The sequence below is a fragment of the Girardinichthys multiradiatus genome, chromosome 5, assembly GCF_021462225.1.
Source record: "Girardinichthys multiradiatus isolate DD_20200921_A chromosome 5, DD_fGirMul_XY1, whole genome shotgun sequence".
Classification (NCBI taxonomy): domain Eukaryota; kingdom Metazoa; phylum Chordata; class Actinopteri; order Cyprinodontiformes; family Goodeidae; genus Girardinichthys; species Girardinichthys multiradiatus.
The window spans coordinates 37,592,478-37,609,207 of record NC_061798.1 but is presented as its reverse complement, the minus strand read 5'-3'; the positions used below and the strand labels follow the sequence as shown (position 1 = coordinate 37,609,207).

General features: G+C 40.9%; 1 protein-coding gene across 7 annotated transcripts in view; it reads right to left on the bottom strand.

Moving 5' to 3' along the window:
* mgat3b (beta-1,4-mannosyl-glycoprotein 4-beta-N-acetylglucosaminyltransferase b) overlaps window positions 1–15,064 on the bottom strand; it is an 85,607-nt gene extending 70,543 nt beyond the window's left edge. For 2 of the 7 annotated variants that reach the window (XM_047364428.1, XM_047364430.1), the window contains exons 1-2: window positions 14,221–15,038; window positions 14,073–14,119 (exon numbers count right to left, since the gene is read on the bottom strand). Coding sequence is in view for 1 of the 7 variants with exons in the window: in XM_047364433.1 (XP_047220389.1) it covers window positions 14,221–14,228 (8 nt within the window). In the remaining 6 variants the exon portion in view is untranslated. Of the gene's footprint in view, window positions 1–7,807; window positions 8,286–14,072; window positions 14,120–14,220 lie in introns of those variants that run through there. The other 5 variants (XM_047364431.1, XM_047364435.1, XM_047364434.1 and 2 more) reach the window with 4 other exon arrangements.
* Between the last annotated feature and the right edge of the window lie 1,666 nt (window positions 15,065–16,730).

Here is a 16,730-nt window from a genome sequence, read left to right as displayed (position 1 = left end):
TGCTGGGTCAGGCACAGGTCAGAAGCATTTCCACTCGCTGTGGGTCTCACAAGGTGTCCCACAGTCTTCATGACTGCAATGAGACACTGAGGAGGGGCCTAAAAGTAAAGGGAGACATAGATCCTGAAGGACAGACAGCTTCTGTTTTGGCCCGTTGGTTAAAACAGTTTGGCAACAGCATACGACACTGTGTGTCTCTGTGTTTTTGAAAAGAGTGTTAAGGGGGTGGAGAGGAGAGGGGGTGATGGGGTGAGAGAGAAAAACACTCTCAGTTTGAGAAGAAAAAATTCTGAAAAACAGTAAGAAACATTGATGGACAAAAATGAGATGGAACATGATAAAAGTTGCAAAGCTCTTTGGTCCCGTGCTTAAACAGCAGCGCTGTGTCAAGTGCTCTTCTTCCGCACACTGATGAACCACGCTCAGTTTTACCTGCTCTGCAGAAAAGTTGTATTTACTCATCATCAAAACAGGCTCTCAAAAACCCTTCCTTACAAAGTGTCTGTGGGTGAGAGACTGCAGGGAAGTTATACGGGAGCCTCGTTCAACCAAACCTTGTTCGAACTGATTTTTTCACCTGGTTGTGGAAAAGAAACAGATTTCTTTTCCACAGCCAGATACCCAGCTTGGCGCCATGTCATTAAATTATTAAAAGGGATAGACTAGAGATCCACATGGTTGCCATGGCCCTGGGTTCAAACACCCTGTACACCCTGTCCAGCCCAGTGACCACAAGAGATGGGAACCAGCATCCCACACCACCACCCCGCGTAAGACTGAGTGAGTATAGGCAATGGGTGGATGGATCAGTTAACACAACTGTATACAGTTTATAGCAGTAGATAGCACTCGATTATATTTTCATTTAGTATAAATCCAGATCAGTGTGGCCCTGGAAGTGAAGCTACCAGCTACTTCTAGAGAGACCAATACCAGTGCACACTTCTACTGTCTGAAACAACTCCAGTCTTGAACTGTCGCCATGTTTGCATTGGTCAGATATTTAGAAAGAAGCCGAAAATTCTTTTTAAAAGGAAATAGATGCAGGAGGCAGTGTGCTATAAACAATCTTCCTAAATGAAATGTACTGAGCGTATCCAAACCGGGTAACTGCATAACAGAAAAGAAAGGCAGTGCAAAAATCAATAAAAACGTTTTGACTTAAACTGCTATAATGTTTTTGCCTTTCACACTCCTTTACTTTTATGGCAGACAGTTACTCTGGGAAACAATTACATATACAGTTCCCAGTACGTGTTTCAGACAGGATGATCATTGGTGTTGCGCTGTTTCCTACCCCCCTTTACCTTCGCTAATAAAAGATCAGCTTCTCTGTTAATTACCATCAATTGTAACCGCCACAACAGTTTAAAGGTGTAAAATAGCTGCTTTATAAACTCTTGTGACTTTTTTCAAAACGAGGTTGTTTTGAGATGGTGGATGTCCACTTTGGTCTTGACTCTTTCAGACTAGTTTCGGCTTGCGAAAGCAACTAACCAGCAGCACAACACTAAACTAATTATTATTCCAGTGCCAATTTGACCTTTTAATTAATGTTTAAAGGTTGTGATTTTAACCTAAATAAATCTGAATAAAAGCCTAACTAACTCCAGATTTTTAGACGTGACGCTTAAAATGTCTTAACTGATTCCTTGTCTCCATGAGCTGTCTGCCTGACTGCCAAACTGGTTCTTTTCTTACACAATTACACAAAAGTTTCCAGCTTTTGTGTAATTGTTGCAAATGACAACAGCTGTGAATATCTAAAGTATCTCTCATGTGACACCTGTTTTATTATCTCTGTACACCACCCTCTCGTTCACTGCTCAGTCAGCCTCAAGAAGAATTGAGCTTTCAAAATGACAGCAGAACACAATAGTGCTACCTTTTAATGTGATATTTTTATCTGCACGGCGTGTAGACTGACAGCAGGCAAGTTTCACGCATGAAGCCTTTGACGCTCTCTGACCGACTTAATGAGGGCTCTGAACACTCAGCACCAAGACAGGAGAAAGTCAAGTCAAGTCAAGTTTATTCATATAGCGCTTTTCAGCAACAAGGCACTCAAGGCGCTGTACATAAGGAAAAACATTACAATGATACGGAAAATCAAACAACAGAGGTAAATTAAAAAAAATAAAGAGAATAGAGAGGCTGAAACCTGCTCTTTCTTCTTACATGCCTCCCTGTACTGCTTTTGAACACATGGGATTTGCATTATGTGTAGGCAGGGGATAAACGTAATGCACGTATGTGTAGCAGATTTAACATGCATTTATAAGTGTAGGCAGAAGAAGTAAGGAATTTAGGTAAAGTGAAATAGGAACATTATCTTGAGGTCAGACAAGAAATACATGTGCTTGTAAATCGTTCACAAAGAAAAGACTCAGGAAGGAGAATAGCAGTGTGTATTCCTATGTGTTTGTGTCCACAGATGCCATATCAGAGGTTGAACATGGCCTAATTCTCAAAGCAGCAGCAGCTGCAGTCTCTGCTCGACTGAACATAACCTGTTAGCATGGCGCTGTCTCAACATCCTGAAGCCTGAGACGACCCCTCCTGACGAGATTATTCACATGGTGGCAATGACTTGCAAAAGGATTTTTTCTGCTGTAAGATGCAATAAAACACCAAACACCAACGAATCACATCAGGAAAACAAGATAAATTTACCCTAAATCCTAAGAAGCTGATTATTTAATAGTTGTTTTTCACATGCTGCAAAACTGTTATCTTTTTATCTCTCCACTGATCAATTTCTTATAATTGCTGTAGTAAAAAAAAAAAAACTGTTTTATCACTTAGAAATATCTTTGTCCCTCTGACAATCTGTACAAGTGAATCTTAACGTCAGGAGAGCAACTAAATCTGGACCCAGTCCCCATTTTTCAAAGGCTGGGGCTCAACCGACAGCCATGCGGGACAGCATTTTACAGCAACGTACAGCATAGAATGCTGCTACAACACTAGTCATTAATTATTACAGTGCTCAAAACAAAGTGCTCAGTAAGTGAAACCGGAGAATAACACTTCTTCTAAGTTTCATTTCCACATGATTATCTGCAGCTGCAAAGAGAATGTGATAAAATGTGAGTCACATTAGCCTAACACCTCGCTTAAAATAAGGCTTTACCTAAAATGTGTATAGTGTTTTGTGTGATCATTAGACACAGGATGATACCTTTTTAAACCTGTTGCCCTATCACTTAGAACAGTTAATGTGTTTTGCTCAACAAAATATAATATACTTAAATAGTTCACAGTCACCAAAATCATTAAAGGTCTAATCTGGTCTGCTTAATTCTATTAAATCTGATGTAATCTGGTTTAAAAAAGACAGGCTTCACAATGCAACGGATGGTATATTGTTGTTATATGGAAACTTTCCACCACTACCTCTCATAACTCTAAAAGCAACTCTAAATGAACTATTAACTAACATCAGTGGGTGGAGTTTACACTAGAACATGATTCAACTTCAAAGAGTGAACTAACCAAAGACCTGCAGACAACCAACGCTCTGCATCAGTTTCCTGTGAGATGTCTTTATTTCCTCTGCTCATCTTGACACTTCAAGTTTTTTGTTACATTTTGTATATACTGAACTGAGCTAAAACAATATCCAAATGTAGTTGATACAGAGAATGCAGATAATATGAGTTTCCCACACATTAGTTATACAAATTTAAATCAAAAAGATTTTTCTGCACTTTGCCTTCATTCACTGGTTTTTGAACACTACATGGTATCAGATCTCTGTCTCCATATGCATTTAACAACAAGCGGAGTTGTGCTCCTTTCCTGCAGACCTTCACACAAATACAATATGCAACTTGCAAAACAATTCCATCTAGAAATAATTAACATTTTCGAGGATTTCCCGATCTGACATCAACCGATTTTAAAAGAATGGGGTTGAATGAGAAGCACTTCTTACTGTCCACAGAATCAAAACAAATATTTGACATTGCCTTTTAATGATTTGTGTGTTTTATTAGTGGTTTACAGCGAAGGCCAGCATAACAGGAAGAATCTCATCGTACCCAGAACACCTCTGGCAATATCACCCAGAGAGCTTCTCCATGTGCCAGGAAAGCCATTTGGGTCAGAATGAAACCTGAGTCACAGGATCTAAAAAGAAGGTCGAACATAATGCAGGAGCTGTGTGAGAGCATGAATAGAACAATGAACGATTGAGTGGGAAAGGCGCGACATTACTGACACAACTAAGATTCATATAACTGATGGCTGATGAGATAACAGGGTGCTTTTGGGACTCAATAACCGAAGCAGATCTTCACCTTTTGAGACACAATGACAGCGATCATTTTCCTCTGTGGTGGGAAAAACAGACTCCAGGACCAACAGCTTTGTTATCTGCAGTCATGGGAAAAGTGATAGAGGACAAATGATCTGCCAGTCTGCATTTCATTGACTTTATGTAATAGTTTCACATTTTTGGGGACTGAATTTATAAGCTTTCCAGTAAAACTGACAGAGATTACCTGTCGAAGAGTCAAGACTAAAAATGACAAAATCTGCACTAAAAACCAGATTTATTTCTCTGTGAAAATATTGATATAAAGAGATAAATAGGACCAATCTGATCCGATATAACTATTAGAAACTGACGTCATTCTTGGATCGGAAATATTGGGAAGACGTCAATGATTCATCTATCGATCCTGACTTAGCTTTCCTATGTTGCTGTATAACTGACAATGTCTGTATGGTATATTCATATTAGCAACACTGACCAAAAAACACTAAATAAAAGCACTTTGGGTCAGAAAGATTTATACATTCATATATTTCGATTAGATCAGAACCCAAAAAAACTACAATGGAGCATCTTAGATGTCAGTAGCTGAGAAGCTAAAGTACACAGATTCAGAAAGCATCGCATGGGTACTGAGAGAAGGAAAAGTAAAAAGAAGGATGGTGTCCCTAATTTGTCTAGCTGTAAAATGAAGTATGGTTTTCTCTCAAGTACCTTTCTCATACAATCACCTTTTCTTTTTGTCTACTTAATGGACCACTGCCTCATCTAAAGGTTCTTACCACGCAAGTGTATTTACAAGTCATGCCAATCCATCAAACTGAAAGTGAAGCTGGGAGAGTGCAAGAGACAGAGGGAGAAATCCAATGAGGTTTTTCTTAATCAAATTTGACAAAGGAAGTGAGCTTCAGCTGTGTGGCTCAGGTGGGTTTTCCAAGTCTTCACGTTTTTTTCATGCAACCAGCTGAATAAGATCCTTCCGTCCTTCCCTTGTGTCAACTCTATTTTTACCTCCTTTATCTTCAAGCTGTCCAACACATTCGATTACTTTCCATTTTCATAAAAATCACAAATCGAATTCCTTTCCTTATATTACATGTGCTACAACTTAGTCCTTTTTTAAGATTTTCTTTGGCACTAGTGGTCTTTATTAAATAGTAGTTTGACAGGAAAGAGGATGTAGAGAGAAGGGGACAACATTCAGCAAAATGGCCTGAGACAGGGAATTGAACCCAGGACCACCGCCTCTGAACATGGTGTGACTGCTCTACCAACTGAGCCGCCCAGCGCCCCTAGAACTTAGCTCTGAAAAGCAGCATCTCTATTTCTCAAAGACACAAACATGGACTCACACCTGTCCAACCAGTCTTTGCACATCTGCATCACTGTGAAGAGAAAAGGCCAGCATCCCTGTGAGATGAGATCTTTGTTGATGTGGTTATTTCAAACAAACAGCTCAGCAATGTCAGTGCAACTGTTTGGAGCTACTGTGATGTGAGATTACCACTGTGGTCAAGGCTTGTTTGCTACTACCCCTACTATTTGACATAAAAGCTGCTGTTTGGCATAAAAAAATGTAAGAAGACCAAGAAGGGAAAGAAGATGACATTTTTATATAAATTGAACATACGTTTTGAGCAACGTCTCACTGTTTAAAAACCTAAGGGAGCACATGGAGCATGCTCATTAATGAAGCCCTAATACACACATTTACGTGTGGGAGTTGCAAGTTTTTACTGTAGCTGATACTGTCTCACAACTCTGCCCGTTTTACAGTTTTTGCTGACTAATTACTATGCTCGAGGAAGTAGGAGGGAGGGGTTAGCTTATCGAACAACAAAAACGAAAACTAACAAACGAAACAAGAAGCAAAGCACATGCATACTCCACAGAAAATTTGTCCAGCATTATTTACACACAGTCCAAACCATCCATCTGACAATCTGCACTCTCCTCCCATCCCCAAACTTCTTCATTTATGAGCACAAAGATTCCTCCCAACTGTTCAACAGAGACCAGCTTATTCAACCACACATATACGTGCACTCCTCTGTAGGGCTTGAGATCAATACCTGACCCCCTTAGCACTGGCCAGGGAGCTGGAGCCAGCCCTCACGGGAAATTAGAAATGGATTCAGCATGGGGTGGTGGCAATAGCGGCTGGGATTTGGTTTCAGTTGAATGTCTGCAAGATGAAAATAGAATCTGTCAGCTTTGCTTCCAGCCGGCACATACAGAAGACGACCGCCAGGGACGGAGAGTTTCAAACGTTTGGGAGGTGATGTGTGGCATGTTTTTCCTCTGGGAAGGAGGATGAAGCACAGACAGATGAGGACTGTTGTCTCATCAGGGGTTTTTTTGCATGTGGAAAATGGGAATCACAATACAGACCATGCTGTTTCAGTATTAATGCACCAAACCACTTAGAATTGTTTTTAAGAGGGCTGTCTCTTTACCTGATACCTTATACTAATTCTGTTTTACACTTTTACGATAACTTGGTGGGTAGGGCCCTCCTGACCCCTTGACCCCACAGTCTGTCCATCTAAAACCCTCTTTTTTGAATTTATCCATTTACATAGTATCATAAGAACCCAACCTGCTGCCCTGGAGTTTCTCACCAGCTGCTTTGTTTGTTTATACCGGCTCCAAATGAATATGTAGTTAAAGCATCATGTTAAGTTTAGACAACCTTGATTTATATTTGGGTGGCAAAACTCCTTAAGCACATGTACCCTGTTAAATTTAAGTCTTATGGTGTATTTGTTGGGTCTCAGAAATCGGACCTCCTATCCGTGACTGACGTTAAACCCAAATTGGGTGTGTTGTGGTTGCGAGTTGGAAAATCATAGGAATTTGCCAACTGCTGTGTTGCTAACTAATATTCGCAATACCATTTTATGCTTTCAAACCCTTTAGAAATGGGTTCACAAATAAGTATAACCTCCTGCTTGTAGCACTAGTTTAATAAGATACAAACTGTGGGAGCCATTAATGAATAGTTTACGCTTGCAAATTTTCTTTTGTTTTATATGCCCGAAGGCAATACTGGATTCTGAAACTGGGCTGCATGGTGACCTCGGACTACATGGGGGCATTCTTGTTTTATTTCCGAGTATAAATAGAGCACATCATTTATGAAGTTTGTGAGACCCCCTGAGGGCCCCCTGCTGGCCTGGATGCCATTAAACATCTGCTTAGTTTCGCTTATCTTTCAAACCGGTTTTGAATCTACATAAAGATAAGCCCAGCAGATGATAACAGATTAGAAATGGGTGGCATAAACTCTGCATGCTCAAACACAATGAGCAGTAAAAGCTTGCGCTTAGCGTTGCCCATATCCCGCTACATTTGAGCGGCACGTCTCCATCAGCATCATAAGCACATGTATGCACCCTGTCGGTCTAATAGTTTAACGTCAGCGGTCTTAACGTCATAAGCAGTCCTGATCCACTTCCACACCCCCGCTCTGTCTGAATTGACTTATAAAAAAATACAAACATACACACGCAGAGCATCTTCTCTTACCCATCTGTGCCCGTGTCGGATGTCTTTCAGAGGTTCATGGTGGAGACGAGCAGCGCTGATCTGACTCAAGCCTTTCGGTTTTGCTGCAGGAGCCGCTATGCCATCGCATTGGTGATGCTGGAGACTCGGAAGTAACAACCGGCGGTCGGGGGTCTCCGCTACGCTCCTGCTCAGCAGCCACAATCCTCTTTCTCTTCGCTCACCCCCTCACTCCTCTCAGGGTTTTATCCGCCGCTCAAGCGTCCTGAGCTGGACGGTGTTTGTTGGGAATCCCGTCGATCGCTTTGCTGCTGCTGCTGCTGCTGGGATGGTGGTGGTGGTGGTGGTGGTGGTGCACAGCCTCCTTATTTCTGCCTTCGATGTTTATTCCATAAATCACAGACCTATATAAAAATACAACACCAGGCTCTCAAGAGCAGAACACCGTGTCAAACAGCGTAAAAACGGGATGGAGATGAGGTGATGGTGGTGGGGGGGGGGGGGGGGGGGGGGTCACCGCTGTCTGACGCTCTATTCGCCGTTTTCTGTCGTGTTTACGCTCCGTTGTCGCCTCCTCCCTTCCGTATTCCGCGCTGCTCCCTGCACCCTCCGTGACGCCTGTTCCGATCCCAAGAAACTAAAAGAAAGCCACCCCCTACTAGCCTCTTTCTTTTTTTCTTTTTTTTTTTTTACAGGGTTTTCATCTCTCTCTTGACACACCAGGCTGCAAGGAGGAGGAGGTGTAGACGAGCGCTTGAAGGGGGGTGTAAGAGGTGGGGGACAAGTGGAAGAAAATGGAGAGAAAGGGAAGGAGGAGCCCCACAATCGCAGAGCTCCTCCCCGTTTTATGCTGCTTTATCAGCGGGAAGAAGGGGGCGCAAATCATGAGACTTCTACATTTTGAAATATGAGAGCGAGAGACGCAGAGGGTGGTGCTGAAAAGTGTCAGTTCTTTAAAGATGCTTTGACCCGGTCAGCTGCATGCATCCAACACCACACGGATTTTTTTTTTCTTTTTGCAAAAACAAGACTTAAAAATACCCAGAAAATAAAGACCAACTGAGATCAGAGCCAGAGTGATAAAGGCTCACAAGGAAAAATACGCAGGTGTTCAAAATGTTGCAGCTGCAGGGATCGGTGCTTTTTGCGGGTTTTTAGAGATACACACTATGACCTGAAGGGGGCGCCAAGGAAACAGCAGTGACTAATATATATATATATATATTAGAACATTGTAAAAATATTTGGAATACTGCAGAGAACATCAGAAAGCTGTGCAATTAGAATATATTTGAAAAGTTTATGTATTTGAGTAATTATTCAAGAAGTGAATAGAAGTGAATATAACTTATATATAACAGTACAGACTAAAAGTTTGGACACACCTTCCCATTCAAAGAGTTGTCTTTATTTTCATGACTATGAATATTGTAGCTTCACACTGAAGGCATCAAAACTATGAATTAATTCATGTGGAATTATATACTGAACAAAAAAGTGTGAAACAACTGAAAATATGTCTTATATTCTAGGTTCTTCAAAGTAGCCACCTTTTGCTTTGATTACTGCTCCGTACACTCTTGGCATTTTGTTGATGAGCTTCAAGAGGTAGTCACCTCAAATGGTTTTCACTTCACAGGTGTGCCCTGTCAGGTTTAATAAGTGGGATTTCAAGCCTTATAGATGGGGTTGCGACCATCAGTTGTGTTGTGCAGGAGGTGGATACAGTACACAGCTGCTAGTCCTACTGAATAGACTGTTAGAATTTGTATTATGGCAAGAAAAAAAGCAGCTAAGTAAAGAAAAACGAGTGGCCATCATTACTTTAAGAAATTAAGGTCAGTCAGTCCGAACAATTGGGAAAACTTTGAAAGTGTCCCCACGTGCAGTCGCAAAAACCATCAAGCGCTACAAAGAAACTGGCTCACATGAGGACCGCCCCAGGAAAGGATGACCAAGAGTCACCTCTGCTGCGGACGATAAGTTCATCTGAGTCACCAGCCTCAGAAATCGCAGGTTAACAGCAGCTCAGATTAGAGAACAGGTCAATGCCACACAGAGTTCTAGCAGCAGACACATCTCTAGAACAACTGTGAAGAGGAGACTGTGTGAATCAGGTCTTCATGGTAAAATAGCTGCTAGGAAACCACTGCTGAGGACAGGCAACAAGCAGAAGAGACTTGTTTGGGCTAAAGAACACAAGGAATGGACATTAGACCAGTGGAAATCTGTGCTTTGGTCTGATGAGTCCAAGTTTGAGATCTTTGGTTCCAACCACCGTGTCTTTGTGCGGCACAGAAGAGGTGAACGGATGGACTCTACATGCCTGGTTCCCACCGTGAAGCATGGAGGAGGAGGTGTGATGGTGTGGGGCTGCTTTGCTGGTGACACTGTTGGGGATTTATTCAAAATTGAAGGCATACTGAACCAGCATGGCTACCACAGCATCTTGCAGCGGCATGCTATTCCATCCGGTGTGCGTCTAGTTGGATCATCATTTATTTTTCAACAGGACAATGACCCCAAACTCACCTCCAGGCTGTGTAAGGGCTATTTGACCAAGAAGGAGAGTGATGGGGTGCTGCGCCAGATGACCTGGCCTCCACAGTCACCGGACCTGAACCCAATCGAGATGGTTTGGGGTGAGCTGGACCGCAGAGTGAAGGCGAAAGGGCCAACAAGTGTTAAGCAATACTGGGAACTCCTTCAAGACTGTTGGAAAACCATTTCAGGTGACTACCTCTTGAAGCTCATCAACAGAATGCCAAGAGTGCGGAGCAGTAATCAAAGCAAAAGGTGGCTACTTTGAAGAACCTAGAATATAAGACATATTTTCAGTTGTTTCACACTTTTTTGTTCAGTATATAATTCCACATGTGTTAATTCATAGTTTTAATGCCTTCAGTGTAAAGCTACAATATTCATTGTCATGAAAATAAAGACAACTCTTTGAATGAGAACGTGTGTCCAAACGTTTGGTCTGTACTGTATATATATATATATATATATATATATATATATATATATATATATATATGAGATCCATTAATTACACACAGAAATATGGAGCCTTAAAGAAATATAGAGACATAAAGACTTTCCCCAGAAAACTCCCCAGAAGTTTCGATTGTTACAGAAGAACTAAAGCAAGGATTTAAATACTGAAATGTCTGACTACTGAAAAGAATGCCCTTGCACTGCCTTTGATATTTGGTTTGAGCTCCTTTAGCATGAATTATTGTCTCAGTGTGGCATGGAGGTGGCTCTGCTGAGGCATCCAAAAACCCAGCTTGCTTTATTAAAAATCTTCATTCAGCTCGTATTTATTGTTGGGTCTGGTGTCTTTTATCTTCTTCTTGACAACACCCCATAGATTCTATATGGGCTTGCTACTTTTTTTCTTGTTGTTTGTGTACCTTTTTAAACCACACTTTTACTGTGGGTTCTCTCTGGGTAAATTGTCCTTAGATGTGACTGTGTGCAAGCATGGTTGTTTCCCCTGTGTGTCTTTAAGTTGCCATGTAAGGGACTGGCAAACTGTCCAGGGTGTACCCACCTTCTTGCCCAGTGATAGCTGGAGATAGGCACCAGCCCCTTTGCGGCCCTACAGTGATGGATGGATGTTCTAATGTTCTGAGAAATATGTTGCATGCTGTATGCATATATGCATATACCTGTATGCCTACATTCACTTAAATCTTTTAATCAGTGGTGCTGAAGGGTTTAAAATGTATTTTATCTTCTGGATATTAGTGATCATAATTTATTGCAGCAGTGTAGGTTTTCAATGGCGGCACACTCATTTCACCAATACTTAGAAACAAGTGAAAGGAACCCAGTGAAGCTTTAAAATTGAAAATTGTAGATCTCACTATACAATGACAAAAATAATGTTTGGATGAGTCACGGTTAGACTTTCAAACCGAAATGTACCAACTGACAAGCTTGGTGGTAGTAGAATCATTCTAAGGGTTAACTTGTTATTCGATCTTTTTAAGTTAACAGCGGTAAATTTGGCCCACTTGGCAAAACGTTTGGATACCCCTGGTTTAGATCTAAACAAGTTCATGTTTTAGATTGGCCTAGTCAAAGTTCAGACCTAAATCTAATTTAGAATCTGAGACAAGACTTGAAATGAATGTTCACATGTGCTCTCCATTTTAACCTGGCTGAGCTTTAGCTATTTTGCAAAGAAGAATGGGCAAACAAAATCTGTTTCTAGTTCAGCAAATCTGGTAGAAACATGTGTAAAAGTAATTGCACTAAAGGTGGTTTTACCAAGTAATGACACAGGGGGCTGAATATAAAAACATGCCACATATTTTACATTTTTTTCTGTAAAAAAATAAAAAAAACCTTCCTTTTGCTTCATAATTAAGTGCTACTTTGTGTTGGTATATCACATCTCACTGAGCACTGTTTAACTAAGAAGTTGTCAAGTGGAAAAAGGTGAAAAGGTTTGAGCAAAATATGAATACTTTTGGAAGGCACTGTATGTAAGTTTCATATGTTGGTCCAGTTTCAAATTTGATAATTTCAGGAAAACTCAACCTTATGCAAACGTGTGGGACTTTTTCCAGCTTCATGTTTATGAAAACACGTTTCACCCAACTTCTTTATACTGAGCTACATTTTCCCTGAGGAAGCTGTAGGAGGAAGTGTCTACTGACTTTTGATGCCCACATCTCTTTAAAACCACGGCAAGATTTTCTTTTTGTCACATTTTGTTTTTAGCTCCTATTATTGTTGCAATAATACCTCATCATGTTACACTGGTAGAAACTGTTCACTCCAGTGAATAAAAGACCCAGGTGCCTTATATGCGGCCACTCAGAGGGGCTTATGACTCATTGCTTTTTAGTTAGACTCAGCATCAGGGTAGCTCGCAACACCTCAGCTTGTTACAGTTAATCCAGCTGGTTGCTGTGCCTCCTGGAGCGTCACATCTCTTATATCAGGCTAGGATCCTTATCCTCAAAGCCTGCATTTGTTCTCCCTCTGAGCAATCAGTAACCATTAGAGGAAGGTCTAGCAGCCCACATATCACGCTACTTCTTTTCATCAAATATTGATGTCAGCCTGTCAGTGTCATCCACTTTGATGGCAAGGGTGTCTCACTTTCTGTCTTTTCCCCGTCAACCGGAGGCTGCAACAGCATAGCCATAATATAGATGCTACATGTAATTCAACTCTGGAAGATGTTTTATTTCTGCTGTATTTGAAAATCAATGAGACTCACCATATACAGCAAAAATCTGTCTTCATGAAACTTGGAATTTAAAATCAAGATAAACATACTGGTAAAATCTAAGGGAAAAAAAATGACAGCTATCAGTTTTCATCACCCAGAAACACAAATGTCACTGACCCCTTGTTCTCTACCTAAAATATTCAAAAGAGAAGCCTTCTCAGACGGCACTGAGGATATGAGTGACTTTGATCCCAATCCAGAAGTACTGAGAAGACATAGTTCACAGAGCTACAAACTAATAAAATTCTACAAGAACAGACAGAGCTCCTGAATTTGAGAGAGCATCAGAGTATGCGTGTGTTTGGTGAAAAAGACCACATAATCATATTGTGCTGGAAAAAAAAGGAAATTTATGTCTCTAAAGAAAAGGCAGAAATCATCCAATTCTTATTCGCTATTTCGCTGAAACTTAGAGAGTGGTTGCTTTAACAATCAGGCTATGTAGGTGGATTTATTTTAACCTTTTGGGCACATACTGGAAGACAGTTTTTATTACCAGCAGATCTGTAAGTGTACTTAAAGGTTACTGATTACTGCTGCCCAGCATTCACTTTTTCAATGTAAGAAACCCGTAGCTGCTGACAATGTACATGTTTCTACAAATGCAAATCTGTTCTATGCTGGTTATAAATGCACATGCCATAGTCACAAAAAGTAAAGCAAAAGAAACATAATTAATGTCAGAATCTTTCTCTAATATTAAGTTCAACACCTCATTGTTAGATGTAGTGAGGTTATGGCTGTCCCACTAAGGCACTTAGACCACTTTCCAATCTTTTAGCTGAATAAGTAAACAGGACCAATTTATGACCAATATTAAAAAGAATCAGAATTTGCATGCACACACCTTTAATTTATCTTGGACTATGTAGTTTTTATTTTGCTATTCGCTTTTATTCAGAAACATGCCAAACAAAACAATGTAGTGCAGTCAAAATGTGTGACAGAATAAATGTGCAATCAACTATTTACTGATGAGTAGACATAAACGTGCTACTTCTATATTTTTGTCACTGTAACTATATTTACATTTACCTCAGAACGTAATGTCCCACACTACAGTCCTGGAGAGACTAGAGTTGCTAGAATGAGCAAGAAGCAAAAAGTCAAAAGTTTTCCCCTACACACAAACATATAGATATATCAGCGAGAGGGTTTGAATAAAAGAGTTTAGTATATTTACCACATCATCCTCTGCTTTAATTCCAGTTAGACCACTGTCAATAGTGTCCTTTGTCTCCGGTTTCCAGGAAGAGCGAAGAGCCCTCTGATTAAAAAAGTGTAAAGAACAAGGTGTATGTGTTGATGGTGTGCTGAAAAAAAAAAACTCAGTGTGCGAAAGCAAAGTTCATATTGCACTTCAGCACCTTTGTTTACAGCTTAAACACGCCCAGAGAGACGGATGTCCACTGAGCCGCAGGTAACTTTTTCACAGGAAATAACCACTGTAACAAACATGGGGACATACATCATCAATGAATTGGTTGCACTTATCTTTTCTTTGTCTTCTTCATTATATCTTATGGTGAGCTCAAGCTTCAGTTTACATGTATCCTGATATTAAACTGCACATAAACACAATGCCTTATAGGGTGCAAGTTCAAAGTACTCCAGGATGCATCGCTTAGGTAGGAGGGGCATAACTGATCTTTGGAACTTCTTTCAAGGAACATTACACATATTTTATGCATCTACCAAGTGTATTCGACAGCAGCTACTTGCTCTTTGTTGCGGAAAAAAATATACACATCTTTCATACGATAATAACCAGGTGAAAATCCCAATGTCTCACTTGCACAGGAGGACTTTTATGTTTGCTCATGTTTTGCATGAAAAGATTGCATAAATTATGTTGTCAAGGACCTTGATGGGCAACATCATAATTTGGTTGTTCAAATACAGTAGAACAACCGGTTCTCTATTTGCACGCTTGCTAACATCACACGTACACAAACTGGTATTTTACTTATTTTAAGTGTTCTATATTTAAATATAAATAGTTCTATTACAACTATTTCCTTGTTCAAAGGTTTAGATAAAGTTCTAAGAAAATGGGGATAGTAAATGGAGAAGTCAGAATTAGTGGTAAATTAAATTAAATTTCCTCACCATTTTATATTGACAGGTGACAAAACTTCATTTTACAAGCAAGCCATACAAACAAAGCTATAAACAGTTGCTATAAATGTCTTTGTATTTGGATGGAATAAACAATTATGCAATATTCCAGTGAAATTTTCAGTCCTCGTACTTGTCGTCTTCTGCTTTATCCGGGACCGGGTCGCGGGGGCCGCAGACTCAGCAGAGACGCCCAGATGTCCCTCTCCCCAGACACCTCCTCCAGCTCCTCCAGGGGAAGCCCAAGGCATTCCCAGGCCAGCCTAGTCCCTCCAGCGTGTCCTGGACCGTCCCCTGGGCCTCCTCCCGGTGGGACGTGCCTGGAACACCCCTCCCGAGGAAGGCGTCCAGGAGGCATCCGGTATAGATGCCCGAGCCACCTCAACTGGCTCCTCTCGATGTGAAGGAGCAGCAGCACTACTCCGAGCTCCTCCCGGATGGCCGAGCTCCTCACCCTATCTCTAAGGGAGCGCCCGGCCACCCTACGGAGGAAGCTCATTTCAGCCGCTTGTATCCGGGATCTCGTTCTTTCAGTCATGACCCAAAGTTCATGGCCATAGGTGAGGGTAGGAACATAGACCGACCGGTAAATCGAGAGCTTCGCTTTTTGGCTCAGCTCTCTCTTCACCACAACTTTTCAGTCTTGTGCCAGAAATAGGTAAAATGCCACATAAAGTGGCAGAATGTGCCCAAATGACACTTTGGTGTTTCTGATGGGAAATACCTATGTTAAAATATCTGTAAACTTACCCAGATTAGCTTGTTTTAGTGTCCAGGTTTACACAGTTAGTCCCTAGCACAATGGAGCAGTTGTTAGCACTGCTGCCTTGCAGGAAGAAGGTCCTAGGTTCCAATCCTGGCCTTTGGTCTTTCTCCTTAGAGTTTGCATGTTCCCAGCATGTCCTTTGTTTCTGTGGTGTTGTGATGGACAAGTGATCTGTCCAGAGTGAACACGTGTCCCCTGCCACGACTGCTGGAGATTGGCACCCACCAGCCAAGTCCCTGCTATGATAAACGGGTGTAGCCAGTTGATGGACGGAAATCCAAAATGAACTGCGCTAGTATCCAATGATTCAAATATGTTCTCACTAAGTTTGTTTTAGATAAAATGAAAACATTTTTTGCTATGTTTCTGGCTAATTTACTTCGACAGAGGAATCCATATTTTCGTTCTGCCACTTAAATAATTTTCTCTCATATCTTAGCATTCTTTAGAGACCCAGATGATACAAACAGTCTTTTATACCCATGTCAGCTAAGCCCTTTTGGACAGAGGATAGGAAAAAAATTTAAAATAACACATGCTGGTATGTTTTTTTTAACTTGCCATATGTGAATGAGTGAAGGTGACCTCCTAGCCTTTAATAGATAGAAGTCCAATAGTGTTTTATGAAAAGAAACTGCGAGCCTTGCTCTCTGGCAGTTTTACAATATGAGTTTGGGTAGTTCTGGATGGCCAAAAGGGCCACAGCTCTATCAATAAAATAGAACTGAACAATTAAATGTACTTATTAAAATCAGAAAATACACATCTTCTTTATTACAAACATAAAAAGTAAAATGTTTCATTATTGA